At 33.3% G+C, this 20,334-nt stretch overlaps 1 protein-coding gene across 1 annotated transcript in view; it reads left to right on the top strand.

Moving 5' to 3' along the window:
• Positions 1-20,334, top strand: part of LOC136025552 (uncharacterized) — a 107,649-nt gene that overhangs the window by 42,104 nt on the left and 45,211 nt on the right. The window contains exon 2 of the mRNA XM_065701581.1: positions 15,397-15,546. Within this exon, the coding sequence (XP_065557653.1) occupies positions 15,397-15,546 (150 nt within the window). The remainder of the gene's footprint in view (positions 1-15,396; positions 15,547-20,334) is intronic.

The raw sequence follows: 20,334 nt of genomic DNA, 5'->3' as shown, positions 1-20,334 counted from the left end.
TGCCTTAATAGTCATTGAAAATCTCAAAACCGGATATTTGACACCAATAGATATATCAAATAATTGGCTTATTATTCTGATCCTGTAAGTGACTTTTCTGTAAGTTACCAAATAAAATTGAAGGGAAACTAACACCATTTTTTTCCGAAAATCAACTAATTAAAGTTTTTAGATAACTATTTGTTGATTTTCTTTGAAAGGCCCAATAACTATGTCTTTGGAAATAACATGACTCCCCACAGCCCCTGGGGAAAGATCTTTAGATTATAAAATTCGGCCATTGCTTACGTAGAGTTTATGTTAAAGGGAAGTATATATACCTTTTTCGTGTTAGGAGTGGAGTTCGACTTTTCGGCTGCAGGGATTTTGCGCTGAAGAATTATTTATGGAGAGGGAAGTTTCCAGGGGTGAACTTTTCATGGAAAATTCTACATTTAGGGAATTTGCCAGAATTCCTATACACAATTTCTATATATGTCTGGCTTTCTCTTTACCGGTTCAATTTCACACGTGGAGATGGTAAGAATAATAGTCCGGTGTAAAATTTTGCCAGGATGGAATTGTAAAAAGGATATTTCCATAGGAGGGGGATTTTTCTGTGGAAGTAGAACCAAAAAATCCTTGTGTTATTTAAAAAAAACATCAGAAATTGAATAAGAAACAGAAGTATTTCAAATGAAAGTAAGAAGCAACATTATAACTTAAAATTAACAGAAATTATTATGTATATTTGGAGGGTCCTCAATACCTCGCTCTTTACGCTAAAGTTTAAATTTTGTTCTAATTCTTTAAAAGTAACTCCTGAAACACAAGGGTCGTTTAATTAAAACAAAAAGTAAGCTATCTTTAAAGTGCTGAAAAACTTAAGCGTGAAAGGGGAGTTGCTTATGAAGGGGCAACCCTTCTCATATACATAATTTTTTTGTTCGTTTTAAGTTTTGATGTTGTTCCTTACTTTCAGTTGAAAAAACTAGTTTTAATTTTTTTTTTAAGCGGGTTCTGTGTTCACCGAAATTTCTTGTAAACTGAAAAAAAATGAAGAACTGAAAGTATAATATGTCAAAGCTTTACAGATGTTTTTCACGGTTATATTTAATGAACCCTTAGGATCATATTTCCACCAAAGGAAAAATCAACACAATAACAGAAACAGAGCAGGAAATGTACACTAGAAACAAACTACTAGTCAACAAGTTGTTTATAACCAAGATAACATGTAAGAAACAAGAAAAAATTACAAATGAAGAGTTGCCGAGCATTGGGTATATAAGGTTATCCCATGGCTAATACCAAAACTGTTTTTATACCCAAGATGTAACGCCTCAGAATTTAGCATCTCAGATAAAGAATGTAACAGGTTAGCCCATCTTTTTTACTTACTAAAACAGTAAATGTTCACGTTTTATCATCTTTTTCTATTCAGAGTACTTACTGTATAACTTAGACATAGGATACCAAAAGTTAGACTCTTTTCCAGATATATATTTTTGGATAATCATGGATCATTTTGTTCTTCCACCTTGTAGATCTGTTGTGTAGATCCTGGTAGATTCCACCTTGTAGACAGGCTACACTGAAATCGGTTGTGTATTCGCCAGCCAATGTATTCTTATCGACAAAAGCAGTTTCTGGACATGCTACATAGACACATTGATTCCCATTTAATGATTCACATTTTTAGAATTGAGATGGTTTTGCTAAAGCTGAATAATTACATGGAATGCTTCTCCTTGCTAATTTTCGAATAATCCTCTCAAACCTCCGCTCAAATCCCTTGCAGTATGTCCAATGAAATCTATGCTTTGGTATCCGAAAGGCAGTCAGCAATATTTGGATCTTGAATTGCTCTTTATTTTCTTGAATTTTTTATTGTCAGTTAATATTGAAATTTGTTGCAACCAAATTTTGTTCTTTTGTTTTCTCACATAAGAGTATTGTGTCCACTACATTTTAGATTTTTTGTGTCTTCCACTTTTTTCATAATGGAAATCTTTTAATTTCAAGATTTTTTCCATTTCTGAAGCAAAATCTAAAGAAGATAATCTTCCGTAAATTATCACCTACGGGAGTAGATCTTAGATAACGAGATGACTAACAGAGCAATGAAACAGTCCTAACAAGGTATGACTGGCTCCTTGGGCCCATCATAGGGTGAATTGTAAATGTCACATTGCTCATCAGAAACTGAAATCAAGCTTTCCAATGCCTCTAAAGCCTCCCTAGCTTATAGTTGCAGTCCCAGAAGCTGACTGTCCTAGTACCAGACATGTAGGACCCCAGTCAAAAGTATTCACCTTCTCTATCCCTGTCCTGCCTGTGCTACTTCTTGGTAGATCTAATTTTGCAGAATCCTAAAAAAAAAGGTGCCAACTTCCATGTTCCAAATCAACTAAGCCATTAGCATAATGTCATTTTTGAAAACCATTCATTCGTCCTATTTAATAGTAAGGTTATCCCGTTTGTCATTTTTTATTATATCATGATTGCGGTAGTGGCTGCAACTTGATACAGACCAATACTCAGCCTGGAATAACTAAATATTAGAAAACAAGCTGTAACAAATGACGCTAAAAATACTCAACTAAACACATTTAGCAAAGGTAATTGTCATTCAATTTTAGCTTAAGAGTATTTTACAGCCTCAAAAACACTTTTATAGGATTTTTAAAAACACTCAGTACCCTTGAGAATGCATGGGATTAATACAGAAGGTTGTACATAGGAATTGCCTTGTTTGAAAACTCTTAGCTTTATGTATAACCTCTCTCCCTTATTTAAAAACAAAAAAAAAATGTGCATTAGCCCAATTACAATCGTTGTGAAAACGTTCCTCTTTATTGTCATACCTTAAAAACTACTTGTTTTACATTAAGAGTTATTTTAAGCCCCATATGAAAGCTAGTTCTTATATCTAACACCCCTTATAAGTTGATACCAAACAAACTCGGCCAAAGCGCCATAATGCACCGCCGCAACTGTTACCAAGCATACACCTTTTTAAATTATATCCAATAAAAAAAGATTTTTCTAAAATAAAAACTTCCCGCTCTTCGCGCTGAAATCTTATTATTAAAAATACTTCTTAGGCTATACCAATCAAACGTCCTTCGTGTCTGAGGAGTTGTCTTTAAAGGATTGGGACAAAAAAACAAACTTTAGCGGACGTAACAGTAAAAGACTTTAACGTAAAGAGTGGGGCATTAAGGAGGGAGCAACCCCTTCCATATGCCGAATAATTTCTGTTCGTTTTAAGATTTAATGTCGGTCCTTACTTTCTGTTAAAAAAACTTGTTTTTTTTGTTTCTGAACTTTTTTGAATTAATGCATGTTTTGATTTTGGCTCCCCGCACATGAATAATTAAAACAAAATTTGCATTTTTTTGGCTAAATGGCTATCCCATAATTTTGATCTGACGATTTTGAGAAAAAACAACCGGGAGAGGAGGCTTAGTTACCATCCAATTTTCAGGTTACTTTAAAAAGCAACTATAACTTTTAGTTTTATAACAACGTTTTTATTAACAAAAATAGATAAAACTTACGAATTAACTTACATAATGAACTTCTATATTCGTATGTTTCATTACGTATATGATGGGGTTCGCTCCCTCGTCAATACCTCGCTCTTTACGCTAAAGCTAAAATGTTGTCCAAATTCCTTAAGAATGACCCCTGAATGACAAAGGCCGTAGGATAAACAGTTGAAATTACTAAAAATATTTTAGCGTAAGGAGCTAGGTATTAGGGGAGGTGAATCCCTCATTACCCCTATGCGTAACAATTTCTGCTCGTTTTAAGTTTTAATGCTTTTCAACATTCAGTTGAAAAATCTTTTTCATATTTATTTTTTCATTGTTTTTTAAATAATGTTAGAAAATCCAGCCCCCCCCCCCTTCATAGAAAATCTCTTCCACCATGACAAATTGCTCCATAAAAAGATCCCATCACGTAACCCCCTCCCCTCAACCCCTCCCCTAACCAAAAAATCGCCCTGAAAACGTCTGTACACTTCCTAATAACCATTACTATATGTAATAACTGGTCAAAGTTTGTAACTTGCAGCCCCTCCCACGGGGACTATGGGGGAATACATCGTCCCCAAAGACATAGTTATTAGATTTTTCGACTATGCTGAACAAAACGGCCATTTCAAAATTTTGATCCATTGTATTTGGGAGAAAGATGAGCTTGGGAGGGGGGCCTAGGTGCCCTCCAATTTTTTTGTCACTTAAAAAGCGCACTAGAACTTCTAATTTCCATTAGAATGAGACCTCCTGCAACATTCCTTAAAACTTTTAGAAAGAATTGAGCAGAGAGGGAGCTTATGAGCCCTCCACATTTTATGGTCACTGAAAAAGGGTACTAGAACTTTTAATTTCCACTAGGATGAGTCCTTTCGTGACATTCCAAGACCACTGGGTCGTTACGATCACGCATGGAAAAAAAACGAAAAAAAAACAAACAAATTAACACGTATTCGTGATCTGTCTTCTGGCAAAAAATACAAAATTCCACATTGTTGTAGATAGGAGCTTGAAACTTCTACAGTAGGGATCTCTGAAAAACTGAATCTGACGGTGTGATTTCAATAAGATTCAATTACTTTTAAGGGGTGTCCCCCCTAATTTCTAAAATAAGGCAAATTTTCTCAGGCTCGTAACTTTTAATGGGTAAGACTAAACTTGATGAAACTTATATATTTAAAATCAACATTACAATGCTATTCTTTTGATGTAACTATTGGTATCAAAATTCCGTTATTTAGAGTTTCGGTTACTATTGAGCCGGGTCGGTCCTTACTACAGTTCATTACCACGAGCTTTTTGATAATTATCGCAAGCAACAGGGAACCTTTTTAAAGCAATAAATGAAAAAAAAAATAAAGTTACAGGAAAAGGAAAACATGAACACGAGATTCAACGTGTGAGGAACACAGTTACAATTTAAAGAATATCTGTGAATAGCAAAAGACAATAGTTATTTTCCTTCATTCATCAAATTATTTGTTTAATTTCTTGGAACGAGGAGCACCACGAAAATCGGCATCGCTGTTTTCAAATTTCACTGTACATTTTATCGCGTATTTATTCGTGCCCAGAGCTTTATTTCTGTGGATTTTGTGACAGTTAAATTAAAATATATTTCTTCAAACTTGAGACAGGTTTGAAGGAAAAAAAATGCTAAAAGAGTGTGTGTTTTCACAATGAAACTGTAAAAGCTCACAATGAGGCTTAAAAAATAATGTTCATTACCTTGCACTAGTTTAGCAAATCGGAACTACTCATAAAATTTTTATCCATTTGATTGTATGATAGTTCCGTATGATAATTTCCAAGGTAATTAAACTCCTTGTCACTGTTTTGCATAGATGGATAAAATTTGTGCAAAATATAAATACAATTTGCATAAACTTCAACGAAATTTTTGAATAAATTTACCTTAAATCAAATAGTTCATTGTAACGAACTGTAAGTAAGGAGCACCGCAGCTCAATAGTAACCAAAACTCTTAAAAATTGAATTTTGGTATAACATATATATCAAAGAGATTGGCTTATTATTATAATTCCAAATATATAAGATTAATTAAGTTTTTTGTTACCCATCAAAGGCTATGAGCCCGAGAAAATTTGCCTTACTTTTCCTTTTAGAGGAAAAAAACCCTAAAAGTTTAAAAATCTCAGTGAAAATAACTTCTTCGGTTTTAGTATCTTAAGGAACCCTACTGTAGAGTGCTCAATCTCCTCTTTGGAAAAACACAGAATTCTGTTTTTTTTTCCCGGAAAAAAAATCAGGAACGTGCTTTTATTTTATTTGTTTATTTTTTTCCAGGCATTATTGCATAAAACAAACAATGCTAGAATATCTGAAAAAGGCTCATTTGAACGGAAATCAGCAGTTGTAGTGCTCTTTTTAAGGGACCAAAAGGTTGGAGGGTAACTAGGCCCCCTCCCAGTTCCCCTTTCCTCAAAAACTCATTTTGTGAAATTTTTGAGATAGCTATTCTATTCAGCATGGTTGTAAGACACAATAACTATATCTTTGAAGAAACGAAAACGACATGGAGCTTGAGATGTACAAAAGGTTTTTCTAAATTAGTCAAAGGTTTGCAGTTTGTTCAAAACATTATTAACACTAATACTTATGCCGAAGTCCCTGAAAGACTGATTAGATGCACACACTAATATATTAATATTTCTGTTACTAATTTTAAAAGAAAATTCTCCAATTTTGTCAAAATTCTTTCAATTTCTTCAATCACTTAACAGAAGCGTTTCATTGTTTATATCATTGAAATAATTGTCACGTAGTCTACAAATATCATATATTCCACATCTCTTGGTAATTTTAATTTACGTATTTCTCACTAATTTAGCTTGAATGGAAAATTTTTGCTCCAAAAAAAAATTCCACACAGGAACAAATAATTTCGATTCCCCTTTATCGTAAACTACGCCTTTCCCAGGTGATTTCTCATAGCCTCAGATTTAGCCTCTGATGGTCCGTAAACAAACGATGTTTCTGCCCTCATTTTCACCCCAGTGTTCTTTCTTTCGAATTCAGCTTTCCCTTGGTGACAAACACTATCACCACAAGGGTGGATCCGACTAGGATAATGGGACCCGTATAGATGCAGAAAATTTTCTGCCTCAACGGGTGATGTTATTTCTCTTATACGATTTTTAGCCTCATTGCTCAGGAGAAGTTCGTTGCATGGGACTTTAAAAGCTCCCACTGAATAAATGTCTGATTGAGTAAAATAGATTTCTATTAATAACCTAATCTATTCCAAAATAGCCTATTTCTTATCAAATAATCAATCAAGACTAACTAGAAAGTTCTACTTATTTCACAGTAGATTGTTTTAGCTGCTTGAATAAAATTATGATTAATTTTTTTTCTTCAACTTACTCTTTCTTATAGAATTTTTTTTCTTTATATAGATAAACAAGCATTTGCGATAAAATATCATTGTCAAATATAGACGCATTGTGTTAAATTCCTGAAATTGTTTTTCGTTTGAACATACAAAATCGAGATTTTGTTAGCATGTTTTTCTGCCTGTTCTTATGACTATATTTATGGCTATCCTGCATTCCATAAATACACTTTTTAAAAATAACTTCTATCTTATTTTTCTGATATTATCTGTCAATAAAAATTAATGGGATGTTGAGAGAACATTTTTAGACGGATCTGATCTTGTGAAAAATATGCATTGCAAAATGAAGCATTAAAAAGGAACTTTAAGAAATTTAAATGAGTAGATTTTTGGATTTAACATGGGATTACATTCAAAAACCTTAAAATAGAAAACTAAAAGTTTGAAGCTTACTAGAAATTGTTATTAGAAACCGGATTTGCCTGAATAATAAAATTTCTTTGAAAAGACAAAAAGACATTGAATTACTTAAAGAGCACAATTGCAAAAATATTTGCATATATTTTAATAAGGGAATGCAACAATTCAAAAACTTTAAAAAAGAAATTGTAGTCGGTAGTGAACTTTAAGCAAATGAATTACTAAAATAAAAGGCAATTTTTGACAAAAAAAAGCATCATATGTACTCATCTTTTGAAAAGATAGTATAACACATGTTTATTTTGGAAAGTTGCTTCTCTGGGGTGTGATATCATATTTGATTGACTTTTCTGCCTAATTCCCTGTGATTCGTCTTTGCTATTCCAGCTAAGGAAAACCCATAATCAATGCTGGATTTAAAGCTTTAACGCTTCTAGGCCGAAGCCTAGGATCGCAACTGATGGGCCAAAAGTGATGAAAGAGAGAAGCGATACCGAACTCTTAGCTGCCGTTCTTGGGAGACACCTCAAAGCTTACAAGTGGCCATGTGAATCCTGTGTTACTTACAAATCACTTTTCTATGAATAGGTGGCGTGGTGGCGGATTGGATCTAGCACTTCGAAAACACATCACATCGGTCCGGTTTTTGTTACGAAACAAATCACTCAGTGATAATTTATTGAGCCCCCTGGCATTTTTCGCCCCTAGGCACGGGTCTAGTGGGCCCATTGGTAAATTTGGGCGTGTCCATAATCGTTTTTCTTATATACATTACAAAAAAAGAAAAACCTGGATCTATGAGGATGTTGGTAATAAATGACAACTTCCAGATCCTCCGCAATTTTATCCAATGCATCCACTTCATACCTCCTTATTTTATATTTTAATGCTTTCTCTACTTTCTTTAGATTCCTTTTGTTTTAAAATGATCTGTCACTCAGATAGTTTTTCTACAAAACCCGTTCCCTATTTAATATTCCTAGCTGCAGTCTTAACTTTCTTCCCTAAGACACCATCAGCAACTTCACGAATTGTTTTTCTAAAGTTATTCCAACCGTTCCACATTGTCAAATTCTAAAATCTCAATTTAGCAATCAACTGTTCCTGGAGAGATTCTCTCAAAATATCATCCTGGAGTCTACCAGCATCATGACTTCTTGGGAGGTAGTTACCCTTCCGAAATTTTAGCTTTAAATTAACCCTAGACACTACTAAATGGGGATTTTACTTTTAACATCGATAACAGCACTCCTATATACCCTTGTATCATGTATTGACCCTGCAAATCTTTGGTGTACTATAGCATTATCAACAAAGTTTGCTGTCTTACCATCACGTGTATACCATGTTAACTTATGGGCTATTTTATGACCAAACTCCATATTGGCTATATCTAGTTTGTTATACAAAAAATTGCAAAAGTCTGTAGCCATTACTGCTTTCTTTTCCTTCACGAATTTTATCTATGCTAGGATACCATCAACCCCTATTTCTACTGACCTGGGTGTTATACATCATATTTCTACCTGGGACCCTGTCTATTTCTTCCTGTAGCTATAAGTAAATTTCATCTGAGTCACTAGTATATATGTCTGTTGGCTCTACAGGGGAATATACTACCATAACTGATATTCTGAATTTTCTATTCATACAACAAGCAATTAGTAGTCCAATATTAATACCTTCACAGCCTAAACAAGAATTAGCAGCTTCCTTCCTTCTTTCTTGAGTAAACAAATTCTATATCACTTAACTTCATGCTTCTTACCCCCGGGGTATAAGTTTCTTAAACTCCTGATAAGTCACTTCAAATTGTCTGAACTGGTTAGTCAAAATATCATTACGATAGTAATTTTTTAACGTCATAACATTCCAACTTCTAAATTTCATGTTGCTTAAATCATTGAAATTATTTTGGCCTCAGAAAAAGCAATGATCTCAGATACAAGTTCCAGACGCTGATTCTTAAGTCGACGCCGAAGCGCTTAAGCCGGTTCAGAACCGGACAGCAAGAAATCCCTGGGACCTTCAGTATGAATGGAGGCTTTGTGCAATCCTGGCCCCATCCTGGTCACAACATGGTTTTCAGCACTTGGCTACGCTCTTCTATCAACAAGAGTCGAAATCCTGCACAGACAGTCTCAAACCTAATACCTCCGACTTATTATGTATTCATGCCTACAAATAGTATGCTGCTACAGAGAGGCAGTCTATCAAACAGTTCGTGGTAACGAACTGTAGTAAGGAGCGACCCGGCTCAATAGTAACCAAAACTCTAAAAAATTGAATTTTATACCAATAGCTACATCAAAAGAATCGCATTTTAATGCTGATATTAAATATATACTTTTCATCAAGTTTAGTCTTCCCCATCAAAAGTTAAGAGCCTGAGAAAATTTGCCTTATTTTAGAAAATAGGGGGAAAGAATCATGGAATCTTAACAAAAATCGCAGCATCAGATTTAGCGTGTCAGAAAACACTATTGTAGAAGTTTCAAACTCTTATCTACGAAACTGTGGAATCTGCCAGAAGGCAGATCATAGATGCGTGTTTATTTGTTTGTTTGATTTTTTCCCCAGAGGTGAAATTGTCGACCCAGTGGTCCTAGAATGTTGCGAGAGGGCTCATTCTAACGGAAATGAAACGTTCTAGTGCCCTTTTTAAGTGACAAAAAAATTGGAGTACACCTAGGCCCCCTCCCACGCTAATTATTTTCCCAGTGTCAACGGATCAAAATTCTGAGATAGCCATTTTTTCAGCGTTGTCGAAAAACCTTATAACAATGTCTTGAAGACGACTTATTCCCCACAGTCCCCGAGGGAGGGGCTACATGTTACAAACTTTGACCAGTGCATACATATAGTAATAGGTATTAGGAAGTGTACAGACGTTTTCAAGGGGATTTTTTGGATGGGGGAGAGGTTGAGAAGAGGGGGATATGTTGGGGGAACTTTCCATCGAGGAATTTGTCATGGGGGAAGAAAATTTCCATGAAGGGAGCGCAGGATTTTCTAGCATTATTTAAAAAAAAAACAATGAAAAAATAAATATGAAAAAAATTTCAACTGGAAGTAAGTAGCTGCAATAAAACTTGAAAAGAACAGAAATTATTATGCTTATGAGGGGCTCACCTCCTCCTAATACCTCACTCTTTACGCTAAAGTATTTTTAGTAATTTTAATTATTTATTCTGCGGCTTTTGTGATTCAGGGGTCATTCGTAATGAATTGGGACAAAATTTAAGCTATAGTGTAAAGAGCGAGGTACTGACGAGGGGGTGAACCTCCTCATATATGTAATAAAAACATGAGAATACAAGTTCGTTACGTAAGCTAATTTATAAGTTACGTATACTACTAATAAAAACATTCGTAAAAAATTTAAAGTTCTAGTTGCCTTTTTAAGTAAACAAAAATCGGAGGGCAACAAGGCTTCCCCCCCCCCTTCCGCTCCTTTTTCCTAAAAATCATTCGATCAAAACTATGAGAAAACCATTTAGCCAAAAAAAAAAAATAAAAATGCAATTTCGTTTTAGATATTCCTCTGCAGAGAGCCAAAATTAAACATGCATTGATTCAAAAACCTTCAGAAATTAAATAAAAGAAACAAGTTTTTTTAACTGAAAGTAAGGAGCGACATTAAACCTTAAAACGAACAGAAATTACTTCGTATATGAAAGGGGCTGCTTCCTCATCAACGCCCCGCTCTTTACGCTAAAGTTTTTTACTGTTGTAAAAAGTAGAGTTAAGAGAAATTGTCAAACTCTAGTGCAAAGAGCGGGGCGTTGATGAGGAAGCAGCCCCTTTCTTATACGAAGTAATTTCTGTTCGTTTTAAGTTTTAATATCGCTCCTTACTTTCAGTTAAAAAAAATTTTTCTTTTTTATTGTAACAGTAAATAAATCAGAAGTTTTTCAGACCAAAAACATCCGTCAAAAAAGACTAAGCCTAGAAGAACTATCCATTAGTCAGAATCTCATGTGAAAAATTTTCTCGAGGGGCGCCCCTTCTTAAATTGGAATAGTGTTGACCGCAAGGTTCCCACTCTACTCTTTACTTACGAGTTTTTTACTACGAGCTGTTCGAGTCAAGGTTCTCTTAAGTATGAAAAAGAATTGCCAATGGGTCCATCAACTCCCTCTTAATGCGTTCAACTATGTCTTGAACTGCGTCTTGTTCTTGCATATGTTGTAATCTAAACTTTTTAGAGGTTAAGTTTCTACTTGCAAAGGCCACTCTTTACTTACGGTTTGTTACTGCGAGCTGCTTCAGTCAATGCTCTCTTAAACGTGAAAAAGAACCATTTATCCATTCATCATTTCCCATTTTCTGCATTCAAGTTTAATGTTAGTAAAAGAATCGCTTGAGAAGGATATTCAACCAGGGACAAAAATGCACGACTGTGTCATTACTTCCTCTTCAACTGGGAAGTTTAAAATATAGCTTTTGTATGCCTTTAAATTTGCCAACTATCTCAGGATTTTATTCAATATTAACTTGGTCTTATTTAGCGCAGAGCCGTAGAATGAGCCCTATTCCCATTTTACAGGAACTTCAGTTTGGTAGAATCATCCCTGGGAAGATTTTGATAAAAACAAAAATCTCACAAATAAAAACACATCCTTGATCTTCCTTTTAATGAAAATGCGAAATGGGCCATTTTTGTGAATAGAATGTTTGGACCTCTACAGCGAGGCTCTCCAATATACTGAATTCGACTGTGCGATATTCATTAAAATCACTGTTTTCTTGGGGGTATTAACCACCCCCATTTTCGAAAATCAGCTATGTTTTCAGGCTTGTAGCTTTTGAGCGGTAACTCTAAACCTAGTAAATTTTAAATATTTGGAATCAGGACATAAACCAATTTTTTTTTTCTTAGTAATTGTTTCAATATACCTTTTTTAAAATTTCTGTTATTATTAGTCTGAGTCACACCTTACTTGCAGTTCTTTGCTACGAACCGTTGAATTACCGTTAATGGTAGCTTAGAAGGTGTTTAGAATGAACTAGCTCCTACATGTGTGAATTTTGATAAAGACTAGCTTTACCAAGACTTCCTACTCTGTAAGGAGGCTGATGAAACTTCAACGAGACCATACAAGTCAATATAGGACACCACAATAAGACCCGCAACACCCAGGGTAAGGAATATAAATTGTGCAATTTCTCCATTTTTCACATGCAGAATTTATCATAAGGAAATGGGGAATTGGTTGATCCTGAATGTGTCTAAAAAGACTAGGGGTTTTGAGGCATTCTTTTCTTTGAAAAAGAAATTCCCTCTCTTTTCTTTCCTTTTTCTTTATTTTTCTTTGAAAAAATACTTTTTGAAAACAAAATTAATTAGTTTATCAAAACGTCGGCTACATAATTATCATTATAGTCGATGTTACTGGAAAGAATTAATAAATGAGCTCATTCACTAACGTGTAATTTTATTAATTTTTTGAACTCTTGGGAATTTTTATTTATTTTTTTTTCAAAATATCAAGCAGTTTGTGGTAATAAATTGTAAGAAAAGAGCGACCCAGCTCAATAGCAACCTAAACATTAGAAGACAGAATTTTATACAAATAGATATATAAATAAAATCAACTTATTTTGCTAATCGAAGTATACAAGTTTCTTTAATTTCAGTTTTGACCATTATAGGCTGCAAGCCTGAGAAAACTTGCCTGATTATCAGAAATAAAAGGCAAAATACCCCCTAAAAGCCGTAAGATTTTAATGGAAATATATCAGACTCAGCATATCAGAAAACTCTACTCTAGAGGCTTTAATCTGAAATTTGTAAAAATGTGGATTTCCGTGTTTTTTCCCTTAACAAAGATCATTTATTTTTATTTATTTTATCTGAATCGATACTATTCCAGGGATGATAGTATCGATTCAATAGGCCTAGAATATCTTGAAAGGGCACATTCAAACTGAAGTTAGAAGTTCTAGTGCCCAATTTAAGTAACCAAAAGGATTGTACGGTAACTAGACGTCCTCTTCCATCCTTTTTTCCCAAAATTGTCCAAACGAAATTGTTTGTGTAATTGTTAAATTTTCGTTTTGATCGTTGTTGATTTCATTCATTCATTGCTTGTAGTTCCTATTAGTCTCAATTTCAAATAGCTATTTATGACTCATCTTCTGATCGTGTTAATTCTTAATATGGGTCTTTACTTTTCTTCAACCATATTCTGTTCTTGAAAACTCTATTTCAATTAATTTTTGTTCGTTGTGATTTACGTAGTTTTACTATTGGATAATTATAAGAACGTCTGTAACTTTTTACAGTTCTTCTCGTAAAAATTAAAACGATTAATGACAGATTACATATTTGTTGTAATAATCTTGACATTATGAATGGTTGTGTTTTTGTCTACTTGTGACTGCGGTTCCAACTACTTCTGGCTCTGACTTGGAAAAATTGGAACCATGTTTGTGACTACATACGACTTTGAATGCAACAGCTACACGCGTCTGATGACTATTAAAACTGTGACAACAAATACTTGACCCAATGACTGTGAATACTTGAGACTGTGACTGCAACTGTAACTACTTGGAATTTCGATTGCCGATGTTTGCGACAACTTTTCAATTGTGATACATCTACTACTAGTATTGCTATTACTGCTCCTACTCCTTCTCCACCTTCTACTACTACTGTTATTGCTACTACTACTACAACTGCTGCTACTACTGCTACTACTACTACTACTACTGCTATTACTACTATTACTACTACTACTACTACCACTACTACTACTACTACTACTACTACTACTACTACTACTACTACTACTACTACTACTGCTACTACTAAAGTTGCTACTACTACTCCTGCTACTGCCACTAATAGTACTATTGCTACTACTACTTGTACTACTGGTACTATTACTCCCACATTAATACTAAAACTACCACTGCTACTAAATCCATACCTCTAAGGCTACTGCTACTATTACTGTTGAGCAAAACAAAAAGAGTTGAAGTGCATCCTGGCGGTCAAAATGCACAGACAAAATATATCAGAAATTAAATAGAGTATTAATTTGAAATTTCAGTGAAAGGAAAAATGGTTTTAAAACTATTTGACTGGGTTCCAGGATTAACTCGGCCGGGTGAATAATTTTTTGAAATATTAATAAACTCCAAGCAGTTTATACCCTATTCCTATTTATTGTAGTTTCTGCATTATCATATTCAAATTACAGCGGAGAATGAATTCATAATTCTTTTGAAATTTTTGTCCCATACTAATTGAAAGTTAATGACACACAGGAATAGACAATTTTATCTTACTCAACTATAAATTTGTGCCATAAAGTATTGGAACAATATGAGGTTTCATAACACACATGCAAACACAAAAAATAGATCAAATTGAATTTGGAAACGTGTTCCTTAAGAAGGATGAAGAAAAAACCTTGTATAATAAAATAACTTGAGGGAGGAGAGAAGTAAAAAGTAAGGGGCCTTTGGGCCCTTGCAAACTTCAAATCCTCTCCGTCAGCTACCACGATATCCACAATTTATAGTTTATCCTGCTAAATCTGTTTAATTAACAATTTTCTTGTTTAGATGGTTCTTGGCAAGCCATGGTGTGTGAAATATATCCATACACATTTGCGTGATATAATTCTCCGACCTTGAAATCGAAGTTTAGAGTGATTTTGTCTTCTTTTAAATTATAGTGATCGATCTCTTAAAATAAATAAAAGTTCTGAAGGTTGATAAAGATTTTCGCAAGGTAAAATATAGACATATTCATTATTTTCTGGACAAGTGAAAATCCCCTTGCATTTGAACAGGCAAATAATATTTTGGTGCTTTAGATCTTGCTAATCCACTTCTTTGTCGCTAAGACATGTAAATCTATTTTTTTCCGAAAGAAAGGAATAGACGTTAAAAGGACGTTTCCTCTTAAGACCGCTAATAAGATTTCAAACCCCCAACCAAGACATAAGCTTACCCTGTTATAATCTCAAATCTGAATTAGGATTAATATTAATTTAATTAAAAAATTAAATTAAAATTAATTAATTAAATTAATTATTAATTAATTTAATTAATAAAAATTAATAAACTTTTTTCTAGGTGTTGCAGGCGATTGCACGAGAGAAGAAAGACAAGTTTGTTCTGAAAAGGGAAAAATTTGCCAAACTGCTTACGGAAGGAATGGTATTTTAAAATATGAGTGTGTTTGCCAATTTCCTTTAATTGAAAAAGTGGAAACCTGTAAATATGGTAACGTTGTCTCTGATAATATATACTCGTAGTCGGCTGCTAGTCAATATTTTACTGTCAATTATAATATTTCAAATTTCATATTTTTAATAGATATTTGTAAAACAAATTGTAATCAGGTTGTGTTTTGATTAAGAAGTCCAAACATATTTTACTGGATTAGCAATTATCTTTTCTCGTAAATTAGCTTTTTTTTTGAGGATTCTTGTGAAATAAACAAGTAAAAGAATCAGTTTTACCATTTTCTTGTTGGTATTTTGACAAAAGTTAAAGAGCGAAAAGACCATTTGAATATGTATCTACCAAAATTTGTACTTGGGTCTATTGTTTTTAGGTAAACATTGATCAAAACTTGGTAAAGCAAAGAATAGCTTAACAGGAACGTTTTGGCTATGATTGCACATAAGAAGTTATTTTCTACAACCAGACTTTGAGCAATGGCTTAGATCCTTAGGTTTTGGGCAACATATTTGAACGAAAATTGCAATTCGTAAAAATAAAATCTCTCTTGCAACATTGCAAATTCTTATAGGTCTGTTGTAAACAAAAAAAAACGTTTATTATAAAGGATTCTAGACGAAGAGTAGACTAAACTACTCATACTTTTTACCCCATTTTTTAAACAATTTTTTCTCTTTACTTTGCAAGATAATAATTTTTTTTAGGTTTTTTGAGAAGATTTTTGAAGATAGAAATATAAAGTCAGAATATCTCATTTCAGTTTCAAAAAAAAACTTTTTTCCTTATAATTTTCGACGGTACTTGTGAGTTTTGGTCAACAAAGATTTCAAATCTTTATACCAACAAAACAAAAAAAGAATTAATTACAGTTCAGGAATAAAATAATCTGTTCATAATTTATTTTTCTTTGGAAAAATTTTACCTTTTCATAAATTCAATTGTATTTGAAATCTTCTTAGGCTTTAATCGGATTAAATATTAAATTAATTATTTACGATATGAGACACGACAAAATAATCGTCTCCAAAGGATGAGTTGCATGTGGATCTGTCCGTTCTGAACACCTGCTTTTTTGCTAAATCCTTATAAGGTGCCTTAAAAGTAGTTATTAGCCTGAATCAACAGCATTTGTGTTTTATCTGTCTTTTTTTAGGATAGTTGGACAAATTTCGAATTTAGTGCAAAGTACAAGACCCTTTGAAGAAGTAGGAAGCTAGCAGTGACTCCTTAATTACTTTCAAGCCCGATATCCCTTCGTAGCCCGATTCAGGCACTTTTTAAGCTAGTAAAAATTTGGCAAAGTTTCTTCAATATGAAGTTGCTTGTTACACAATAGGAGATTGTTTACCTATGTTGAAGAGGGTGTAGTCTCATATGACTTATTTTTATAGAGCTCATGGGACGCTAGTGACGTGGGGAACCTCTGGTTGTAATTGAGGATGACGTAATCTCGCGTGCTTTGTTTTGTTAGATCTTACTTTCCGCTTATCACAGTATTATTGGTGCATTGGATGAAAGCATCTACATCTTATTTTGAAAAACGAAGATGAAACATTTCAAAAAGGCGTGTGTACATGATAGAGTTGTTGTAGCATTGAATACTTACGAGGATGAATACTTAAACTATGAAACAATTGCCAATGGTAACACTACTGGATGTGTATGCGTGTGCTTTCACGACAGCGAGAAATTAATTTTCTTTCGAGTACCAAATTAATATAAGTGTTATGGTAATGGATATATGTAACGTTGCCAGAGAAATTAGTTTTGAAGAGAAATAAAGCGTTAAAATAGCAGTTGATGACAAAGATCAACTTCTTGCTACTGCAGCGGCTGGTAACAAGTTACTAGTTGCTAAATATTATCACCATCCTCGCAGAACCAACATTGAATAAAAGGTAAAAAGAACCCTGGTGTATTTCTACGACATTATCATGCAGTTTGTTTTATCTATGTGCCAAAACTGCAATCTATGCCTGAATGTTATGGTTATAGATAGAAAAATCACTGGTAAAATAAAAAGGGCACTGGCAAACAACATCACCGAGGATATTAAAGATAAATTCATGTATATGAAGTACACTGCTAACGTACTAGTACCAATAATAGTTTACCAAGAAATACATTCTTTCAACCATGAATCTCCATGTAAGAAAAAATCTTTTTCCTGTGGGATATTTTACTGGCCATTAGAAGGTGGAAAGAATGTTCATTCATTAAGTTTGTTAGTTTATAATCAACAGTGAGATTGTTAGGATTAAAAATGAATAAAGTAGACAAACAAAAATTATGAGGAACCTCGTTACTTTAGAAAAATGGTTAATTTTAAATGACGATTTTCAAAGATTATTTGTGTAGAAGAGAATCTTCACTCAGAGAATGATTGATGATGTTATTAAAAAAGAATCTTCATCTTTACAATATTGTCTAAGACTTATTTGTCGTGGCCCCAAAGCATTTAGTCAATTTATTGACATATTAAACGAAACAAAACAAAATTATATCGTAAATTTGTTTGAAGAATACCCAGACTTTCAGTTACTCCTCCCTTTTCTTTAGTGAGCCAATAGGTTATCAGAATAAGTGATTAGTGATAGCAAAGAACATTCATTTTATCGATTGCATGTCAGCTTCTTTTTGGAAGACAGTCTACAGTAAAAAAAAATGTTTTATATATGTGCATTATGTTTGTATACACCGGGCAGCTGGTCATCCTGTGAGACTTGTACTCTTGTTGGGGAATATGATGAAAAATGTAGATTGTGCATTCCATGTAAATTGTATAGAGGATATAGAGTACAAATTACAAACTGTAATGCCTATCTTGAAGATGTTTGTAACTCTCACAAAAAACGTATCCTATACTCCAATTGCCACTATGATAAATGTGATCAATGAGAAAATACCTTCCTGGTAAGATTAGAAAAAAAAAACTAAAATTGATTTATGTTATCCAATTGATGGAAGAAGAACTTAGTCTACGCTGCAATTGTTGGACTATTAATACTGGATTATTAGGTTTGGTTTTTACGACTTCGTTGTAAAGATACTGGCAACTATTATCATAAACCTACTGATATTTGTTTGGCTGCAACATAAAGTAATTCTTCATATGAAAATATCGTGTATGACATTGCTCCAAATAAGCAAATTGAAACTCGCAAATTTTACAAAATGAAACGGAATAGTATTACTGACTTTATAAAGAGAAATAATAAAAGTATAGTTACGTTGTATTGTAGAAAATGTGACCCTAACTTTGCATGGCAAAACCACTACGAGCTGAAGTCTTACGAGCTACATCCATTTATCACTGTAGATGGCAGCATTGTGCGTTGTAGTATTCTGACAAGGGATCACAAAAATTCAAAAACCATGAAAAATAAAATCAAATGTTTGAAGCCTAGTAGAAATCATTTTTAGAAATCAAATAACTGTAATCATCAAATATCTTTGAATAGAATCAAGTATAAAAGGATATTAAACTGAGTAAAGAGCAAAAAACTCGGAATTGCAAAAATATTTGTAGCATACTTTAACAAGAGATTGCAACATTCAAAAACCTTAAGAAAGAAAACCAAAAGTTTGAAACATAGGAGGAATCGTTGTCCAAAAAAACATAATTATCACATTTCTTATCTTTTATTATAAGCACTGTCTTTTTAAGACATGAAAAATAAATGATTTTTTTCCGGTTTAGTTCAGGATCGATAAGTTTATAATGTAAACTGCAAAAAATAATTTACCGAGCCTGAGCAATGATTTCAATGTTTGAATTCGAACTAGAAAAACACCTGAAGATTTTTAAGGAAGATAAAATAAACTTGCTACGTGATTAAGGTTGCAGGTTTAAACACAATCGGATGTATATCATTACCGAAGGCCAAAAAACAGAAAATTAGCAATTATTACAATTATGATTCTCTTTTTGGCAAGAGATTACAACAATTCAAAAAACATTAAAAAGAAAATCAAAAGGTGTAAGCTTAGTACATCATATTGTTGTTAGAAATCGGTTTAGGTTCAATAATAAAATATCTTTGAAAATACTTTAGTATGAAAATACATTAAATTGCGTAGAGAGCAAAAAACTGGTAATTGTAAAAGTATAGATAATATTTTATCAAGGGATTACAATAATTCAAAAACCTTAAAAAAGAACACCTTTTTGAACGTAACTATTATATAATATCAGTAAGAAGGCCCAAAGAGCCAAAACTTGCAATTAGCACAAGTGACGATTCTCTATTTTGACAATGGATTACAACAATTCAAAACCCTTAAAAAGAAAAACCAATAGTTTGAAGCCTAGCACATATCAATCAGTTCGTGGCAACAAACTGCAGTAAGAAGCGACCCGGCTCAATAGTAACCGAAACTTTAAAAGACGGAGTTTTTATAACAATAGTTAATCAAATGAATCGCATTTTAAAGTTCATTTTAAATATAGAAGTTTCATTAAGTTTAGACATACCCATCAAAAGTTATGCCTTATTTTAGACAATAGAGGGAAAACAGCCCTTAAAAGTCATAGAACCTGAACAAAATCACACCATCAAATTCAGCGGATCAGAGAACCATGCAATATAAGTTTCAAGCTTCTATTTACAAAAATGTGGAATTTTGTATTTTTTGCAACAAGACAGATCACAGATGCGTGTTTTTTTGTATGTTTGTTTTGTTTTTTTTTCCAGGAGTGGTCGTGTAAACCCAATGGTCCTAGAATGTCGTGTGAGGGATCATTCTAGTGGAAATTAAAGTTCTAGTAGCCTTTTTAAGTCACCAAAAAATTGGAGGGTATCTAGGCCCAATTCCACGCTCATTTTT

The sequence above is a fragment of the Artemia franciscana genome, chromosome 3, assembly GCF_032884065.1.
Source record: "Artemia franciscana chromosome 3, ASM3288406v1, whole genome shotgun sequence".
NCBI lineage: Eukaryota > Metazoa > Arthropoda > Branchiopoda > Anostraca > Artemiidae > Artemia > Artemia franciscana.
Note: the sequence above shows the minus strand (reverse complement) of the source record. Positions and strands in the feature narration are given on the sequence as shown.